Raw genomic sequence first — 18,757 nt, 5'->3', positions numbered from 1 at the left:
TAAAAATCAAAAACGGGTCCCACAGACCCGAACACCACACAAGGGTTAAACAGAAAGTGCAATTATAAGACTTGTGAGAAGATGTGTGTTTACTGTGCGCCTCTTATGGCTGCCAAAGAAAACCCATTATACTTTGTCAAGGATGTGGCAGAAAAAACACTATTGAGTGAAGCACATGTACTGAAGCTGAAAAACGTGCTGCCTCTTCACACATGAACCAATGTGAATGTCAACTTTTTAAAATTACACTTAAACGAAAAATTCGAACGAAAGATTTCAGTTTCTCAAACACTTGTTCCTGTTCCACTGTCCATTCAGAAGAGTGCAGCTTCCTGCATGACATTTTGGTTTTATGTTTCAACGCCTTCACTTTCACACCCTTTAGCAGGTTAAAGAGTGGCTTGGCAATGGCAGAATATCCTGGCACAAAATGTTGATAGTAATTTACCATCCCCAAGAATTATCTTATCTGCCTCTGGGATGGGGTCACACCATCGAGTTCCATTAAGTCAGCACTTGTCATGTTTATGATGCTCTCAAAAATTACACTTAAACAAAAAATTCTGTAGCAGCAGCGATGAAAGTGCTAAACCTGTGAAATAGTCATTACTGTTGGACATGGAGCTCTACAGTAGTTACGTAAGCAGAACTGGGAGAAAGAAATGGTCAATGACTTTTGAAAACACTAAGGGTCTAATCTACTAAGATCCAAATAACTAGGCGCTAAATACCCTGCGCAAAATATTAAATTGCGTGTACCATTGGTGGACGTGTTAATCAACTGAGATTGTGTGTACTGTACAATTAATAACAAGTGCAAGCGTTGTGCAGACTACTCTAGTTAAATGAGGATTGTACGTTTACTACTGGCTGTCACCATAGAGACACCCATTCCTCTCCATATTCATGACATCATATGGTCCAACGTGTAGTTATGGAAAATGCAGTGCACAAATATAATTTTTCCAACTTTTCTAGACTATATAGGAGTGCGACCTAGACAACAGAAATTACATACAAATGACAATATAACGTTTTTTTTTCACAAGACTGATTTATGCGTACACGCCACAATTAAACCTTGATAATGCGTTCACATTCTGTCACACAGATTTTCTGTCATGAATTAAACTTTTTTCGGTCTACTTTTCCATGGTTAAAGAGCTGACTTGATTCTCCGTGTGGTCAAACACGTCATTCACTGTTCTTTGTTCGTTTTTTCTATCGAACTCTGCCGTAATCTCCCGCAGGCTCTTGCCTTTTGTCTCTATGAACATGAGCCCCAAATACACAGCTGACACCAAACACACAGCCAAGAATGGCAGGAAGCAATAGATCCCAAGATTGGTGACGATAAATGGTAATAACAGTCCCATCAGGAGCTGATTGAGCCACATTAGCGATCTGGCGACCATGTACGCTGCAGGTCGGGCTGACTGGTCAAAGATCTCTGCTGGTATGATACCTGTCACACTTGCAGGGCCCAAACCGAAGCTAAGGATGTAGGCGAAAACGCACACCATGCTGAGGTAAGACATCCCATCCACTCGTTGTCTTTGGAGTGTGAGGGCTATTGTGAAGACTACAGTCCAGCATGACATAAGAGTGTAGCCTCCGACAATAAGACCCTTCCTGCCCACTCGTTCAATCAAGAGGTTGCTCAGTATCGAGGCAGTCAGTTCAGATGCTCCTGTTCCAATGGTTACATACTGAATTTTATCTGCAGGAATGCCTGCCTCGAAGAAGATGTAAGACGCATAGAAGTACATAGAGTCAACGCCACATAACGTGATGGTCATGTTGGTTAGCATGACAATTTTGAGTTGGGATCGCAGGTCACGAGCCTTAAAAAGGGAATAAGGTGTCTTAACAGAATATGCAGTTTCAGCGTTTGATTGCCTTTGACATTCTTCAAGCATTTCCTGTATTTCTAAAACTGGAGCTACACCACCACGGAGTCTTTGAAGAGCCTGGACGCATGCTTCTCTGTCTCCACGGTCAATGAGCAGATATCTGGGGCTTTCAGGGAACCAGGGTAGTGTAAGCATTTGAATCACACCTGGAAGCATGTTGCTGGCTAGTAAGTAGGGCCAGAGAGGCTGTGTGCCCAACACCTCAGTCAGTCCCACAATTTGACCCAAGAAAATCCCAAAAGCAAGGAAAACGGCAGAGGAAACAGCTACAACTCCTCGTAGGTGTTTAGGGGCGCTTTCCCCAAAGTACATAGGCTGGACATTCAAACTGACACCTGAATTAATCCCCATGAGGAACCGAGCGAAGATGATCATCTCAAATGATCTTGCAACCCTGCACAGAAGAAAAAATAGAGTGCCAACAAACAAAAATGAGTTGTTCAAAAGCAGGGACTTCTTCCTTCCAAAGTTGACCGACATTGGGCCGGCGAGCAGGGCCCCGAGCAGACCTCCCAGTGAGAAAGCTGATACGATTAGTGTCCACACCAGAGTCACATAGGGAGCTCCCAAGCCTGTACCCCAGCGTGTCCTGTAGGTTTCATTGATGAAAGTCTGGATGTAGCTGGTTGGAGCGTTGATAATGGAAATATTGTATCCATACTGGAAGGTGCCTCCAATGGCAGCAGAACACACCATCAGAGCAAGTGTTCCGTCACTTGATAGTTTGCTGATTTGTTCTGGTTCTGTATTTCCTGTTGGCTTCATGTCAGGCATTGTGACAATTTTTTCTTTATCTCTTTTAGTCCCACATGAAAAGAGAAGTGTTTTGCTTAGACTTTTGTGTAATGTTGCAGGGACAGATTTGTATTCAATGTATTTTAGTTGTAGTCAACCACCAACTTAATTTTGATACCATGGGCTATTCATTCAAATGCAGTCGTCGCCACACCTTTTCTAAAGTCTAACTTTTGAGATGTGACTTGAATGTATAAATTATGCAGTCCAATATATACATTTTTGTAGATAAGTTAGGCACTCATAATTTACCTCATTTGCATCAGTAGTGGTCTCCTTTAGGGAAAAACAACAATAGTTCAAATTCAGTTAGTGAGTAAGTTAATCATTTGTCACAGTTACTTACAACTGAAAGGCAGTTCACCTTGGGGAGGAGCCACCAAGTAGTTCTTGCTTTCATAGGGTTGATGATGTCATCTCTGATATCATCAGACCATTCCAACTAACAGGGGTTGTGTTTGTTTTTTATTTATTTAATATTCTGCTAGGCATTAGAAATAATTTTATGGACATCATCATGATCTTTGTAGGGTCTTTTTTGCTTATGTAGAAGAGTGATGTTGATATCCAGCTGTGTGGGAAGGTTATAATGTGTTGGGTTGTTTCTAGGTGGCCCTTCAACCAGTGACTGAACTTGTCACAGACCGACCATTTCAAAGCTAGAAACTCTAAACGATGAGCTGGATAATTTTTCTGGGACTGAGACAATGACTTGCTGGCGAAAGCTATCGGTCTGGCATGCGCTTCACCCTCTTGAATCTGTGACAACACAGTGCCTATGCCATCCAGGGATGCATCAGTTGACAACAGGAAGGGGCGTGTGAAGTCAGGGTGGGCTAGGACCACACTGTGAATCAACGAGGATTTCAGTTTCTCAAACGCTTGTTTCTGTTCCACTGTCCAGTCAGAAGAGTGCAGCTTCCTGCATGACATTTTGGTTTTTATGTTTCAACGCCTTCATTTTCACACCCTTTAGCAGGTTAAAGAGTGGCTTGGCAATGGCAGAATATCCTGGCACAAAATGTTGATAGTAATTTACCATCCCCAAGAATGATCTTATCCGCTTCTGGGATGGGGTCGCACCATCGAGTTCCATTAAGTCAGCACTTGTCATGTTTACGATGCACTCAACTTTGCTCGGGTCTGTTGAAACACCTTCCTCATCTATTATGTGGCCTAGAAACTTGACAGACTTTTTGAGGAGAAAGCACTTCTTAGGTGCCAACTTTAAGTTATGACTGCGCAGCCTGTCAAAAACCATTTCTAGGCGCTGCAAAGCAATGTCCTCATCAGGTGCAAACACCAACAAATCATCCAAATAGCACAACAGACTTAGATAATTTTGGTCCCCAGAAATACTGGTCATCATGCGCATGAAACTACCAGGACTGTTGCAGAGACCCTGCGGAAGACGATTGTATTAATGGGAGTAGTAAAAGCAGAATACTTTCTATCATCTTCATGTAGTGGCATGTTATAAAAACCTGAAGTCAAATCCATGGTACTGAAAAGACAGTTGCCTCCCAGAGCGGCCAAACAATCCGCTTGGTTGGGAAGGGGATGAGCATCCTTCAGAGTCCTCTTATTCAACCAGCGAAAGTCTGTGCAGATGCGGAGGTCTCCATTTTTTTTCCACACCAGCACCAGTAGCGATGCGTACTCGCTGGTTGACTTTCTGATGATTTCTCTTTGCTCCATCTCACTCAGTACTTAACGCAGCTTCTGGTACTGGCCAGGAGGCACTCTCATGTATGGGAGCCTGAATGGCCTGCTGTCAGACAGATGAATGCAGTGCACAAAACCATTTGCCTCCCCACAGTCCAGTTGGTGGCGTGAAAAGACATCTTCATACTGCAAAACAAGATGAGCCAGCCTCTTCTTACAATGTTCTGACACCTCACACGACTCAACGTCAATGTTGCACAGTCCAAACGACTTGAGCTTGTCTATCACAGAGTCAATATCAGCAGCAGGTGGCATAGCTGATTGGGTGCAACTGAGCAGGGGAGCTCCTGAGAGTTGGGCAACATCCATGTCTTCAAGGGCAACACAGGAGTAAACATCAGCCAGTTTAGCATTGCGCCTCAATAGCACAGGCCTGTCAGAGGTGTTAATGAGTTTTAGAGGGACCCATCTATCTCCCCACATTGGAGACACGATCCTCGCAACCAACACACCTCTAGGAGCTGAGCGGGATGACGTCGGCTCAGTCATGACGGCGCTGCCTGGTGAAACCGCAGTGTTCCTGGGTAGTTTTCCCCAGATGAGGTACTCACGACCAGGCTCCAGGCAGACAGCAGAGTTGCACCTGACTGTGCCGATCCTGTCAGGAGCATCCTCACCTCTCCAGGGATTCAGGCCAGCCAGCATGGAAAGGAAACGTTCCACTTCTGGATATGTGTGTGAGCAGGGACCAGAAACTGTTCTCCAAAACGAGTCACATCTTTTAGACTGGTGTAGAATGTATTTTAAAACATTAGTTCCCAGGATTAACTCATCCTGTTGACCAGGGACAACAAGTGTGGGGACCACCATCTTACAGTCATACACTTCCATTTCAATGTCAAAAGCACACTTTGGCTTCACACGTACACCCCCACAACCAATAAGAGTCACATTCACATCGATTTGATTTTGGCCAGATAGTACACCAGTCTCCCTCAATCTCATTTCCACTGTCTCACTAATGCTGCAGGCCATCGAACCACTGTCCATCATGCCACCCAATGTAACAACCCCACCCACAGTCACAGGTGTGTAAAAGAGACTGTCACTATGTCTAACTCTGTGAATATTCTGATAAACAACTTCAGAGTAAATGCAGGAGGCCTTGGTGGATGTGTAAACAATTTCAGCATCAGACATGTCATCAAATAGGGAGTTTGTGTCAAGACCCGTACTGCCTCCCTCCGAATACAGGTCAGCTAGTTTCCCTCAGACTGGGGCTGGGGGGAGTTATTGGCAGTACAGTTCAGTTTGGTGTGGCCAGAGGAGCAAAACAGGTGAAGCACAGTCTGTCAGACATGCAGTGGGAAATGGTGGTGTGGCGCGGATCATCACAAATTCTACAGGCTGCCTCCCTGGGACGTCGACCCCGTGTGGCACGCTGGAATCTCCCACCTTGACTTTGATGAGCAGTGTCGTCTCGCTGCATCTTATCCATCATCATCTGAAACATGTCAACCATGCGGGTGAGAAGTCTTTCTTCTGTCTGTTGGAGATTTTGCACCACCGCTGGAGCAGAGGTAAGGCTTGGGGAACGCTGGTGTTCATTTCAATCAATCAATCAATCAATGTTTATTTATATAGCCCTAAATCACAAGTGTCTCAAAGGGCTGTACAAGCCACAACGACATCCTCGGTACAGAGCCCACATACGGGCAAGGAAAAACTCACCCCAGTGGGACGTCAATGTGAATGACTATGTGAAACCTTGGAGAGGACCGCATATGTGGGTAACCCCCCCTCTAGGGGAGACCAAAAGCAATGGATGTCGAGTGGGTCTGACATAATATTGTGAAAGTCCAGTCCACAGCGGATCCAACACATCAGCTAAAGTCCAGTCCATAGTGGGGCCAGCAGGAAACCATCCCGAGCGGAGACGGGTCAGCAGCGTAGAGATGTCCCCAACCGATGCACAGGCTAGCGGTCCACCCCGGGTCCCGACTCTGGACAACCAGCACTTCATCCGTGGCCACCGGACCTGTGCAACTCCCCCTCCATAAGGGAGAGGGGACCAGAGGAGAAAAGAAAAGAAACGGCAGATCAACTGGTCTAAAAAGGGAGTCTATTTAAAGGCTAGAGTATACAAATGAGTTTTAAGATGGGACTTAAATGCTTCTACTGAGGTAGCATCTCTAACTTTTACCGGGAGGGCATTCCATAGTATTGGAGCCCGAATAGAAAACACTCTATAGCCCGCAGACTTTTTTTGGGCTCTGGGAATCACTAATAAGCCGGAGTTCTTTGAACGCAGATTTCTTGCCGGGACATATGGTACAATACAATCAGCAAGATAGGATGGAGCTAGACCGTGTAGTATTTTATACGTAAGTAGTAAAACTTTAAAATCACATCTTAAGGAAGCCAGTGCAGGTGAGCCAGTATAGGCGTAATATGATCAAACTTTCTTGTTTTTGTCAAAAGTCTAGCAGCCGCATTTTGTACCAACTGTAATCTTTTAATGCTAGACATAGGGAGGCCCGAAAATAATATGTTACAGTAATCGAGACGAGATGTAACGAACGCATGGATAATGATCTCAGCGTCGCTTGTGGACAAAATGGAACAAATTTTAGCGATATTACGGAGATGAAAGAAGGCCGTTTTAGTAACACTCTTAATGTGTGACTCAAACGAGAGAGTTGGGTCGAAGATAATACCCAGATTCTTTACCGAGTCGCCTTGTGTAATTGTTTGGTTGTCAAATGTTAAGGTGGTATTATTAAATAGATGTCGGTGTTGAGCAGGACCAATAATTAGCATTTCCGTTTTCTTAGCGTTGAGTTGCAAAAAGTTAGCGGACATCCATTGTTTAATTTCATTAAGACACGCCTCCAGCTGACTACAATCCGGCGTGTTGGTCAGCTTTAGGGGCATGTAGAGTTGGGTGTCATCAGCATAACAGTGAAAGCTAACACCGTATTTGCGTATGATGTCACCTAGCGGCAGCATGTAAATACTAAAGAGTGCAGGGCCAAGAACCGAACCCTGGGGAACTCCGCACGTTACCTTAACATAGAACATGGAACAGAGGCAGACATTGGGGGAGTGAGAGGGGAACAGTACACATGACGCTGAGCTTGGGGGAGGAGAGGAGAAGGAACTGGGGCGCGACACTCTTCAAACACTGGCAGGCTTACTCACGGTGGACCGGCCTGCTCAGAGGCCACAGCGGTGATGTGACTCTTTAACTGTGCAGTGCCAGCAGCCCTTCTATTAGCCCTTGACTCTCCCTGGTAGTCATCGATTCTCTGTTGAACATCACGGGACGTCCACTCATGAAGTGGCTTACACTTTAGAATGCAGGATAGTTCCAGGTCAGGACAGTGTTTGACAAACATGAGAGCCACTTCATCATACATGTTCTCTGCCCGTTTTCCTTGTCTGTGAAGACCCTCAAGAGCCAGGTCTGCTGCTTTGTTCAGTCTTATCCAGTAGTCTACTGGGTTCTCTCTGTGCTTGGGCAGAGTAGCATAAAAGTCAGCAAGAGGGAGACATGACAGAGCATCACTGAAATACTGGAGTAGGATATTGTATATTAGTTCAGGTCTCTGTCTAACATTCAGTCCAGGATCACTACACAATGCAATCTGCACTACATCCCTGGCTTTGCCCATCAAATGGTTCAAGATTTCCTCCGCCTGATCATCTACAATAACATTGTGTCTCTTGAGGTAAGTCTTAGTCATAACAATCCAGTCTTGCACTGAATACCTGTCAGTGTTGTCACCTCTAAAGGACTGGAGGTCTTTATCTGACTTAACTTGAACTGTCAAATGCTGGAGATCATGCTTGCTAACTCCATTGTGTGTGTTCTGCACAGCAGGACTACTGTGACAGTCACTCTGCATATTCACAACACCAGCTGACATTAGCTTTTCAACAATGGATTCACCAATTTGGGCACCTAACTGCCCTACCATGTCAGTGAGGTGGTGGATGGCATCAACATCACTGTTGGGTGTGGAAGTGTGAGGTGTCTCCCTCATGGACTCGTCAACAGGAGTGAACAGCAAACCTCGACCCAACCCCTTATTTGTACACTCATCAGCTTTAATGCCGGAACGCCCCACCTCCCTAATATTACTGAAATCAGAACACAAAATACCCCTACCTCTTGATAACACAGGGGTAATAAACGTATCCATTGTGATGCCAATAATGATATGTACTTGCGTTGTGTAATTATACCGCAACAAACGGACTCGGAAAAAAAAATAAGACGTGTTGTAGCACAAAATAATGTACTACCGAAAGTTACAGGCCCACTGAAAATAAAAGAGGGAGAGAAAAAAAAGAGGAAAAAAAAATAAATCACTGTACCCAAACACACTGTTTTGAGATCCGACCACACAATAATCATCAACTGTAGATCAGGAGAGCAGCGCAGCATCCGCGGCGATGAGCATCAAGCCGATCTAAAGATCCGAAGGTTCACGGCACCAGTGTAACTGTTCTGGGTCGGCACAATGATGAGGCTTTTTCCACTGTTCACAGCTTCATTTATTTTCCTTCCAACCTGCGGGCGACAATCAGACAATGTCGGTATCCCGTCTTTCTTTGGCTTACGCCCTCAGCCATGTGAAACTTTTCTGTCTACATATACATTTTAACCATTTACAATGAAAAAGCCAGATATAAACAGTCTGTAAAATATTGAAATGTACATTCTAAGCGCCATTCCATGCAACATTTGCTATAGTTAACACCTTAGAAAATAAAATAAAACCACAAACCTGCGGGCGACAATCAGACAATGTCGGTATCCCGTCTTTCTTTGGCTTACGCCTAAACACACAGAATAACACTGTTACCTACACACGTAAGCGCACGCACGCACACACACACACGCACGCACGCATACACTGAACAAGTATCATTACCTACACACGTAAGCACACACGCACACGCACGCACGCATGCACTGAACAAGTATCATTGCAAACAAACCCTTGTTACGTTGAATGAGATTAAAGCTTCTGTGAAAGGACTGCAGTCTACCTTGTCTGTATGCACATGTGTTATGTGAGCAAGTTTTAATGTCGTAAATGTGATGTTTTATGTATTTGTTTACTGTTTTTAATGTAACCTTGCTGCTGCCCTCTTGGCCAGGTCTCCCTTGGAAAAGAGATCTTTGATCTCAATGGGATTTTACCTGGTAAAATAAAGGCTAATAATAATTACCTACACATCAGAATCAGAATCAGAATCAGAATAGTTTTATTGCCATTGTTTGAGAACGGGTTCACAAACTAGGAATTTTTCTTGGTGCAATCGTGCAACATAAAACACATATTTGGTAATAAAAAGAGCTGTAATAGGCACACACACACACGCACGCACGCACTGAACAAGTATCATTACCTACACATGTACGCACACACACGCACGCGCGCGCGCACGCGCACGTACGCACGCACACACTGAACAAGTCTCATACAACAAAGAGCGGCCATTTGGCGCCAATGTTAGCGATGTCATGTTACCTGGAATCTGAACTTAAAACTAAAGGACAACACAGGTAAACATATTCACATTCTTAGTACACACATTCATTAATTAAAGACCTAATTTCTACCGAAAAACAAACAAAAGGTCGGTGGGATCGTCCGACCGAGACTCACCCTTCTTCTTCTTCTTCTTTTGATTTTTATGGCGGTTGGCAAGCAACCTTGTGGTGTGCATTACCGCCACCTACTGTAATGGAGTGTGGACCAAGGTGGATCCCTACTCTATATTCTTTTATTTAACCCAGTGTTTTTTAAAAATGTGTATATTGCTTTATAACCTATGTGTTCTGAGTGCAATCCTAATATATCTTCCACTGCTAACCTAATATTCTCTTTCGCTAACTTACTTTCCAGTATTTCCCTTTCTCTATTATATTTCCTACAATGTATTAAAACATGTCCTACACTTTCTAACTGTTGGCAAGAATCACACAGTCCTGTAGTATGTTTCCCTATCAATTTTAATGAACTATTTAGATATGTATGTCCTAATCTCATTCTAGTAATAATGTCTTCTTCCTTCCTATTTCTATTGCCTCCTCTCATTACACCTACTCTCCTATGGACTTTGTAATACTCTCTACCTTTTGTTTCCTTATTCCAATTATCCTGCCACTTTTTATTGTGTTCTATCTTAATTATGTTCTTCACTTCTTCTTTACTGTGCTTAATCTCCATGTTTACTTCTGTTTTAGTGGTTGCTTGTTTTGCGTACTTATCAGCTAATTCGTTCCCCTCAACTCCTACATTTTTTTTAATTTTTTTTTTGTTAGTCTTTATTTGAAGGGACAATGTACAGAAACATTAAGCTCAAAGACAGATATGTTCTGTACCAGATTATAGCTAAATAGCTAATTTCCATCTGCAGTCCCTGAGCAGGAACCCAAAGAAATGTCACCACACCTCCCGCTTTATTTATTCTGTAGACTGCCTGAGCTATTTCATAAACTAAATATTGTTTTGTTTCTGATGCTATGTTTTTTATGCTGATCAATGCACTGCTGGAGTCCGAGCCCACGACTGCTTTTCTTGCTTTATTTTCCTCTATCCAATGAATTGCCATGTAAATTGCTACCAATTCTCCCGTAAAAACAGATAACTTATCACTAATTCTTTTATTTAATACTATGTTTCCTTGTGGGATAACAGCTGCTGCTCCTACCTTATTATTTATAGTTTTTGATGCATCTGTGTACACCATGATGTTGTCTAAAAATGTTTCCTCAATCCATTGTTCTATCTGGTAACTATTTAAATTTATATTCTTTAGTAATTGCATGTTTACATTTGGGTTTTCATACATCCACGGTGGTATTGCAGGGATTGGTACTGTAGGGCTAACTTTAATATTATCAATTTGAGCTTTATTACATATGTCTCCTAAAACTATTCATTTTTTTATTCTCTTTTTCTTGGCAGTTTAGTAGCACTTGATGGGTTGGATGTCCTTGCTTGGACCCTTTTAAGTTTGCCCAATAAACTGCTGACAGTTGATCTCTCCTCATATCTAAAGGTTTTTCATTCATCTCTACTTGTAATGCTGCAACTGGGGTTGATTTAGTAGCTCCACAACATAACCTTAAAGCCTGTGATTGGATCCTGTCTATTTTCTCAAGCAATGTTTTTGAAGCAGATTGATAAATAATGCATCCATAATCAATAACAGATCGAATTAAAGTGATATATATTGCTTTCAATGTCTGCCTATCAGCCCCCCAGTCTTTACCCCTCAAAGCCCTCATTATATTTAACACCTTTTTACTTTTCTCCACTATTTTGCTGATGTGGGTTGACCAGTTAATATTTTTATCAAACCATATTCCCAAATATTTAAATACTTGTACCTCTTCTATATTTTTTCCATAGAGTTTAATTTGGAGCTTGTTTTGTACTTTCCTCTTTGTAAAATGTATGACTTTTGTCTTTCCAACAGTTAATCTTAAACCCCACGCCGTTCCCCATTCTTAAACATTATTTACCGCTTTTTGAATCTTCTTTTCTATATGACTAGTATTTCTACCTCTCTTCCACATCACTCCATCGTCAGCAAACAGTGCCACATCCACTAACCCTTCCACTTCACTAAAAACTTCATTTATGATTATTGAAAATAATACTGGACTTATTATACTCCCTTGCGGGGTCCCATTTTCCACTTCATATACTCTGCTGTATTCATTCTTTATTTTTACTAATATTGTTCCACTTGTTAAGAAGTCTTTTATCCATCTATACATTTTCCCTCTAATCCCAATGTTATTTAGTCTTATCAGCAACCCCTGTTTCCACAACATATCATAAGCTTTCTCTATATCAAAAAATACTGCAATTATACTTTATTTATTTATTTGTCCCTTTCTAATTTCCTCTTCCAGCTGCACTGCTGGGTCGTTTGTGTTTCTTGCTTTGCGAAATCCACTTTGGTAGTTTTTTATTATTTCTTTTGACTCTAAATAATATACTAGTCTTTCATTAATCATTTTTTCCATTACTTTGCCCAAATTTGAGGTCAATGCTATCGGCCTATAATTACCTGCCTCTTCCGGATCTTTCAATGGTTTGCATAGTGGAATTATTACAGCTTCTTTCCACTCTGCTGGTAATTTTCCTTCTTCATATATCCTATTATATAATTTCAAGACCACTTCTTAGCCAATGCTACTTAAGTTTTCGATCATCTGATAACTCACCTGGTCTTTTCCTGGTGTTGTATTTTTAACCCTTTTCAATATTCGAACCATTTCATTCAAAGAAAATTTCATATCTATAATGTTGGTTAAACTGTTATCACTGTCTTCCATCATTTCCCCAATATTTAAACTAATTGTTTTCTCTCTCTTTTGTTTTTCTACATTTCTCAAATTATCATTACTGTGCACTTTAACAAATGTATTTGCTAAAAGTTCTGCTTTTTCTTTATTTTCTACCACACACCGTGTCCCATCTTTCATCACATGATTTTTATGTTCATTTCTGATCCCTGACATTTTCTTGATCATTCCCCACACTTGGCCTAAAGGAGTAGTTCTATTTAATTAATGATTCACAAAACGTTCTCCAATAGTGTTTTCTTGTCTTTTTAATAACGTACCTTACTTTAGCTTTGTGCTTTTTATATTGGATCATATCTTGGAAATTATGTGTTCTTGTCAATATTCTAAATGCTCTATTCCATTCTTTTATTGCGTCTGTGCACGCTTGTGTCCACCACGGCACTATCTTCCTTCTTTTCCCTATACTACTCCTTGGTATGCTCTTTTTGGCTGCTTCCATTATGCATTTTGTAATATCTGTATTCAGTTGTTCAATATCTTGATTTATATCCACTTCCTTTAATGTCATGTCGGTACTTTCCCTAAATTGTCCCCAATCACAGTGATTATACTTCCATCTTCCTTCTATCTTAGTGCTTTCTGTCCTTTGGTTTATGTTTATGTGAATGAAGATTGGGTAGTGATCACTTCCTATAGTGCTGTCTTTATTTACTTCCCACTCTACCTTTCCTGCTAACCCTTGTGTTAAATCTATTGCTGTTTCTTTACCCGTGACTACATCTAACCTTGTTCCTGACCCATCATTCACACACACACCAGTTCTTTTTCCTCCAAAAATGCTTCAAATGTTTCCCCATTCCAGTCATCCCTTTCACCCCACATTGTGCTACGTGCATTAAAGTCACCACACTGTACATACTGTACATATACATTCGCTGTACACACATATACACATACTGTACATATACATTCACTGTACAAGCACACATACACATACTGTACATATACAAGTACATATGCACACTTACACTCATGCACATAATCACGTTTCATCAAACATACATTAACGTTGTTGCCCTAGGGTAAACTGGGTATAACACATGGCACACTGACAAAGCTTAACCTATTGTTACTATAACAATCTACAAGGTTAAGGTTGCTTCTCTTTCTTCCCCTCCATTTTTCTGCATTCTTTCGTATCTCAAGTTATCATTACGTATATGTATTGTTGCATTTGAACAATTGTATTGTTGATAATAAAGGTAAAGTACTGGTATTGTTTATTATCAATAGCTCTATTTCTATTGGTATTCATATTGCTCCATTTTTAGTGTAATAATGCTCAGTTCTGTATTTATTTATTTTTTTCGCTAACTGCTTATTTGCTATTACTTTTACCATCATATTTGTACATGTCGTATTTGCTGATGTTGCTCTGTTGTTGTTGTTGTGTTTGCTGTTGTTGTTTTTGTCTCTCTGTCTAATCCCCCTCTTGTCCCCACAATTCCCCCCTCTGTCTTCCTTTTTCTCTCTTTCTATCCCCTCCTGCTCCGGCCCGGCTGCACCAAATGATAATATAAATACATTTAATAAAGTCAAAATACAAGTAAGGCAACAAGAGAAGTATCCTACACTTCTCTTTTGTAAAGTAAATCTGAACAGCCGATATGGGCATCTACATCTGCTATATGATTTGCCCGAGAAGCTGGGCAGGACATAAAAAAAAAAAAGAAAAAAAAAAAAGTCACCACACCAAATGATATTGCCACTCCAGTGCTCGACTATTGTTTCTAGTTGATGAATTTGTAATTTCTTGCACGGATTATAGAAGTTTAGCACTTTGTATCTTTCTTTATTATTCCATACTTCTACCCCTACTATTTCTAGTTCTTGTTTTTCTTTTAATATTGTATAATGCATGTCTTCTTTAATAAATATGGCACATCCTCCTCCTTGCCCATCATTCCTATCTTTACGTATTGTTATGTATCCTTTTATTATAAAGCTCAATTTTGGCTTCAGCCAGGTTTCTTGAATACATATTATATGTGGTTTATTTTTCATATTATTAATATATCCCTTTAGTTCCTGTCCGTTTGCTATCAAACTTCTGGCATTCCACTGAACAATCAACATGGCGTTGGATTGTGGTAACATGACTCTGTCTCGTCTACTCTCTGTAGTTCACCTCGTACCTGTTCCCAAGATAGTTATTTTAAATTTAAGAACTTTGCTGCTGCTTTGACAATTATTTTGATCTTCTCAGTTTTATTTCTTGCCTGTTCTGTGCAGTTTATGACATATGCCAGGAACACAACTAGCTTGTCCATGGAAAGTCCTGTTTTGCTGCCTCTTGTTTTTTATTACTTGAACTATTGTCACTTCTGTCTTGTTCTGAACTATTCTCACTTCTATCTTGTTCTGCACTTTCTTAATTTCTTACTTTAACTGCCTCTGCATATGTAATATTTATTTCTACTATGATTTGCTGTACTTCTGTTGCCTGTTTCCTAATGACACATCCCCCATACGCTGTTGTGTGATTCCCGCCACAGTTACAACACTTGACCAGTTCATTATCTCCACATTGTCCATATTCATGCTCCCCTCCACACCTTCCACATCTCAACTTAGCATGGCACACACTGGCTATATGCCCATAGCGTTGGCACTTGAAGCAGCGTACTGGGGGTGGGACGTAAGCTCTAACATAAAAGCTTAAAAACCCAATCATAATTCTTTGCGGAAGGACTTCCTCGACAAAATGTACTAGTACAGATTCGCTCTCCGTCTTTTCTCCATTTCTGAATGCCATCATTCTTGTCATCATTTTGACAGTACCCCCTTTTATTTGTCTTTTCAATTCTTCTAAATTTTCCCCTTTTGGGATTCCTGTCACTACTCCTCTTGCCCCCTTTCGTTCTCCCACTTCCATTTTTTCCTTTATTATCTTATTGCACAGTTTTTGCAACCGCATTGCTTTACTCTTTTGCTCTCCATTTTTGCATTTAATCAAAAGTCGCCCGTCCCTGAGCACCTTCGCTATCTCCACCTCTCCGATGTCGTTCTTTAACCCCTTAACTAGGCTGACAATACGTCCTCTTTCCCCCGGACATGTCCTCTTTTGCGGGGGTGTCCGGGCGAGGTTTCTTAAATGCCTCAAATGTCCGGCATTTTGAGTTAGGGTTGCGTGTATTTTCAATGTACGTCCAGGATTAAGTTAAGAAGGGGTTAAAAAAAACTGAAGGTGCGTGCACGTAGCAACATTCGTGAGGGAGGGACAGAGACAGAGAGCGAGAGGGCTAGTGAGTGGAGACCATACTTGCCAACCCTCCCGTTTTTAGCGGGAGAATCCCGGTATTCAGCGCCTCTCCCGACAACCTCCCGGCAGAGATTTTCTCCCGACAAACACCCGGTATTCAGCAGGAGCTGGAGGCCACGCCCCCTCCAGCTCAATGCGGACCTGAGACTGAGTGGGGACAGCCTGTTCTCACGTCCGCTTTCCCACAATATAAACAGCTTGCCTGCCCAATGACGTCATAACATCTAGGGCTTTTAGAGACTAGAGTGCACAACTGCGCACACAACAAGGAGACGAAGCAGAAGAACGAGGAAATTACAGACATCACATGGCGACGCCGTCGACGAGCAAGATGAAGAAATACGCTTGCAAGTTCCAAAAAAAATGGAAACAAGAATTTCAGTTCATCCAGGACAGTTTGAAGGGGAAGGTGTATGTTGCCTGTAAATTTTTTAGAACAGACTTCTCCATTGAACACGGTGGCCGAAATGATATACTCATCATGAACGGAGAAGTTAAACAGGGCAATACTGCCATCTAGTGGATAGCCACCGGAACACTGAAATTCAAGTATTTATTTATTTTTTTCTATGTAAATAAAATAAATATATATATATACATATATATAGCTAGAATTCACTGAAAGTCAAGTATTTCATACTTATATATATATATATATATATATATATATATATATATATATATATATATATATATATATATATATATATATATATATATATGTGTGTGTGTGTGTATAATACTCGAGTTGGTGAATTCTAGCTGTAAATAGCCACGCCCCCAACCACGCCACCCGCCCCCAACCACCCCCCCACACCAAGTTGCAATGTTGACTAATAAAACAAAGCTGTTTTTTTTTCTTTCAAACGGTCATTGCTCAAAACATAATATTGAAACAAAATCAATATTATTATGAATTATTGACCTATCAAAGGTTCCGATTACTTTAAATCAAATATTCCACTTTGAAAAATATTTTTGGTGGAAGATTTTGCATATTTTGTGTGTTTGCCATAAAAAACATAGTTTTGATTGACAAAAAAGGGCGGAAAACAAACAAACAAAAAAAACAACATAAAAAAAACTAAAACATTTTGAAATTAGGAATAGATCCGAAGTTGATGTAGACTCCAGAGATTTAAGCGTTAAATATAAAATGTATGTATGCCCTGGCACACCATTATCATCATTTCATGACCCAAGCAAAACACTTTTTACACTTTTATACTGAAATAAATACACCTACAACTTATTAAATAAAAACATAGAAAAAACTAGCAGCAGTGGTAAAGTTTAGATCCATGAAGGAAAAAGAAAGTGAATGAATGTTTATAACTGAATACATTTTCATATGTATACACATTTGTTTTCTTTTGTATTATTTTTTAAAATGAATTAAGTAACGTTTATGACAACCTTTTATCAAAACACAATATAGAATGTGAGATATAACAGGATAATGCGTACATTTGTCATTTTTTTTCAAAACGCTTACAAAAAAGCGGGACCCCAAAAATTTACTGTGGGACCCCATTTTTATGACTTGATGGGGTCCCTGGGACCCCATTTTGAAAATTCCTAGTGCCAACACTGCTATCAACAGAGGAGAAAAAATGCTTTATTTAAAAAAATATATTATTTATAAAGCAAGTTCGAGTATCGTTGGCAAATTTTCACCTAGTCCCGGCCTTGGCATGCTGCCCGCCTTGGCACGCATATATGTGTCGTCTTTTTGGGATTTCAGAATATGGTCAGCCTACCTTAACCAGTGTCATTAAACTTATGTCATTCATGTCTTGACCTGATTTAAATGTATATATGATCCTGTAATTATCTTCCATAGTCTTTTTCCTCTTTTCTACTTCTTCATCTTCTTCGTGTACCGGTACTCTTTTAGCACTCGATTTTCCTTCATGCCCCCCACACCCCTTCTTTCCTCTCTCCCCTCTAGTCCTATCCACGTCCATACCTTCCTCATACATCCCATCACTATCCCCTTCCATCTCGATCCAGTCACAAAACAGCTTATGCACAACCGCCAAGAAGATTTGGATACTCTCAATTGTTTAGCCACCGCTCCTTGGTTTACTTCCGCCCTCCTGGCACCAAAACCAAGCCTCCTCCCGAGACTCACCCTCAGCCATGTGAAACTTTTCTGTGAGGGGAAAAGGGAGGGGCTCCACAACCCAGGAGGACTACAGGAACTCAGGAGGAACAAAAATATATCAAACTGCCCGTTCACAGGCGAGCAGAAAAGAGAACTATTTGGAGATAAAATTCACAAAAAAAATATAATAAATAACAAAGGTGTATTTTAACTCCGTTACATAGGCCATCTAGGTGCTGTAGTGGGGACTGCCAACTCTCCTTGTCCCTTCTCTGTTGTGTGCGGACAATTAATGACTTTGCTCCAAGTTGTCAAAAATGCATGAATGCTAATAAGTGCTGTACAAATTGATATATTGTAAAAGTGAGCTGCGATTGGGCCACATGAAGTTTGCCTAGCAACAAGTGGCACATGTGCCTTGAAAAGAACATATAACTTAAGTTTACTAATGCAGACTATTTATTGTCCGTGTGTGGGGTGTAACACACTGAGGTTGCTGTGCACTTGTAACAGTCTTAATGGGAAATAGGAATACATAAAGAGGTGGGGAAGCAGTGTCAGAAGAGTCATGAAAAAATGGAGCTGTAAATCAGTTTTAATTGTGCACAATATAA

General features: G+C 41.0%; 1 protein-coding gene across 1 annotated transcript; it reads right to left on the bottom strand.

Annotated features, from left to right (window-relative positions):
• Window positions 1-353: 353 nt before the first annotated feature.
• LOC133655029 (solute carrier family 2, facilitated glucose transporter member 11-like) lies at window positions 354-2,726 on the bottom strand. The gene has a single exon (XM_062054928.1). The coding sequence runs from the start codon at window positions 2,685-2,687 to the stop codon at window positions 1,143-1,145; it is 1,545 nt and encodes a 514-aa protein (XP_061910912.1). The 5' UTR covers window positions 2,688-2,726; the 3' UTR covers window positions 354-1,142.
• Window positions 2,727-18,757: the final 16,031 nt, after the last annotated feature.

Source organism: Entelurus aequoreus, linkage group LG08, assembly GCF_033978785.1.
Source record: "Entelurus aequoreus isolate RoL-2023_Sb linkage group LG08, RoL_Eaeq_v1.1, whole genome shotgun sequence".
Taxonomy (NCBI): domain Eukaryota; kingdom Metazoa; phylum Chordata; class Actinopteri; order Syngnathiformes; family Syngnathidae; genus Entelurus; species Entelurus aequoreus.
Note: the sequence above shows the minus strand (reverse complement) of the source record. Positions and strands in the feature narration are given on the sequence as shown.

Bases quoted from the DNA above. Each gene is read 5' to 3' on its own strand.
- LOC133655029 (XM_062054928.1), bottom strand. From the start codon at position 2,687: ATGCCTGACATGAAGCCAACAGGAAATACAGAACCAGAACAAATCAGC.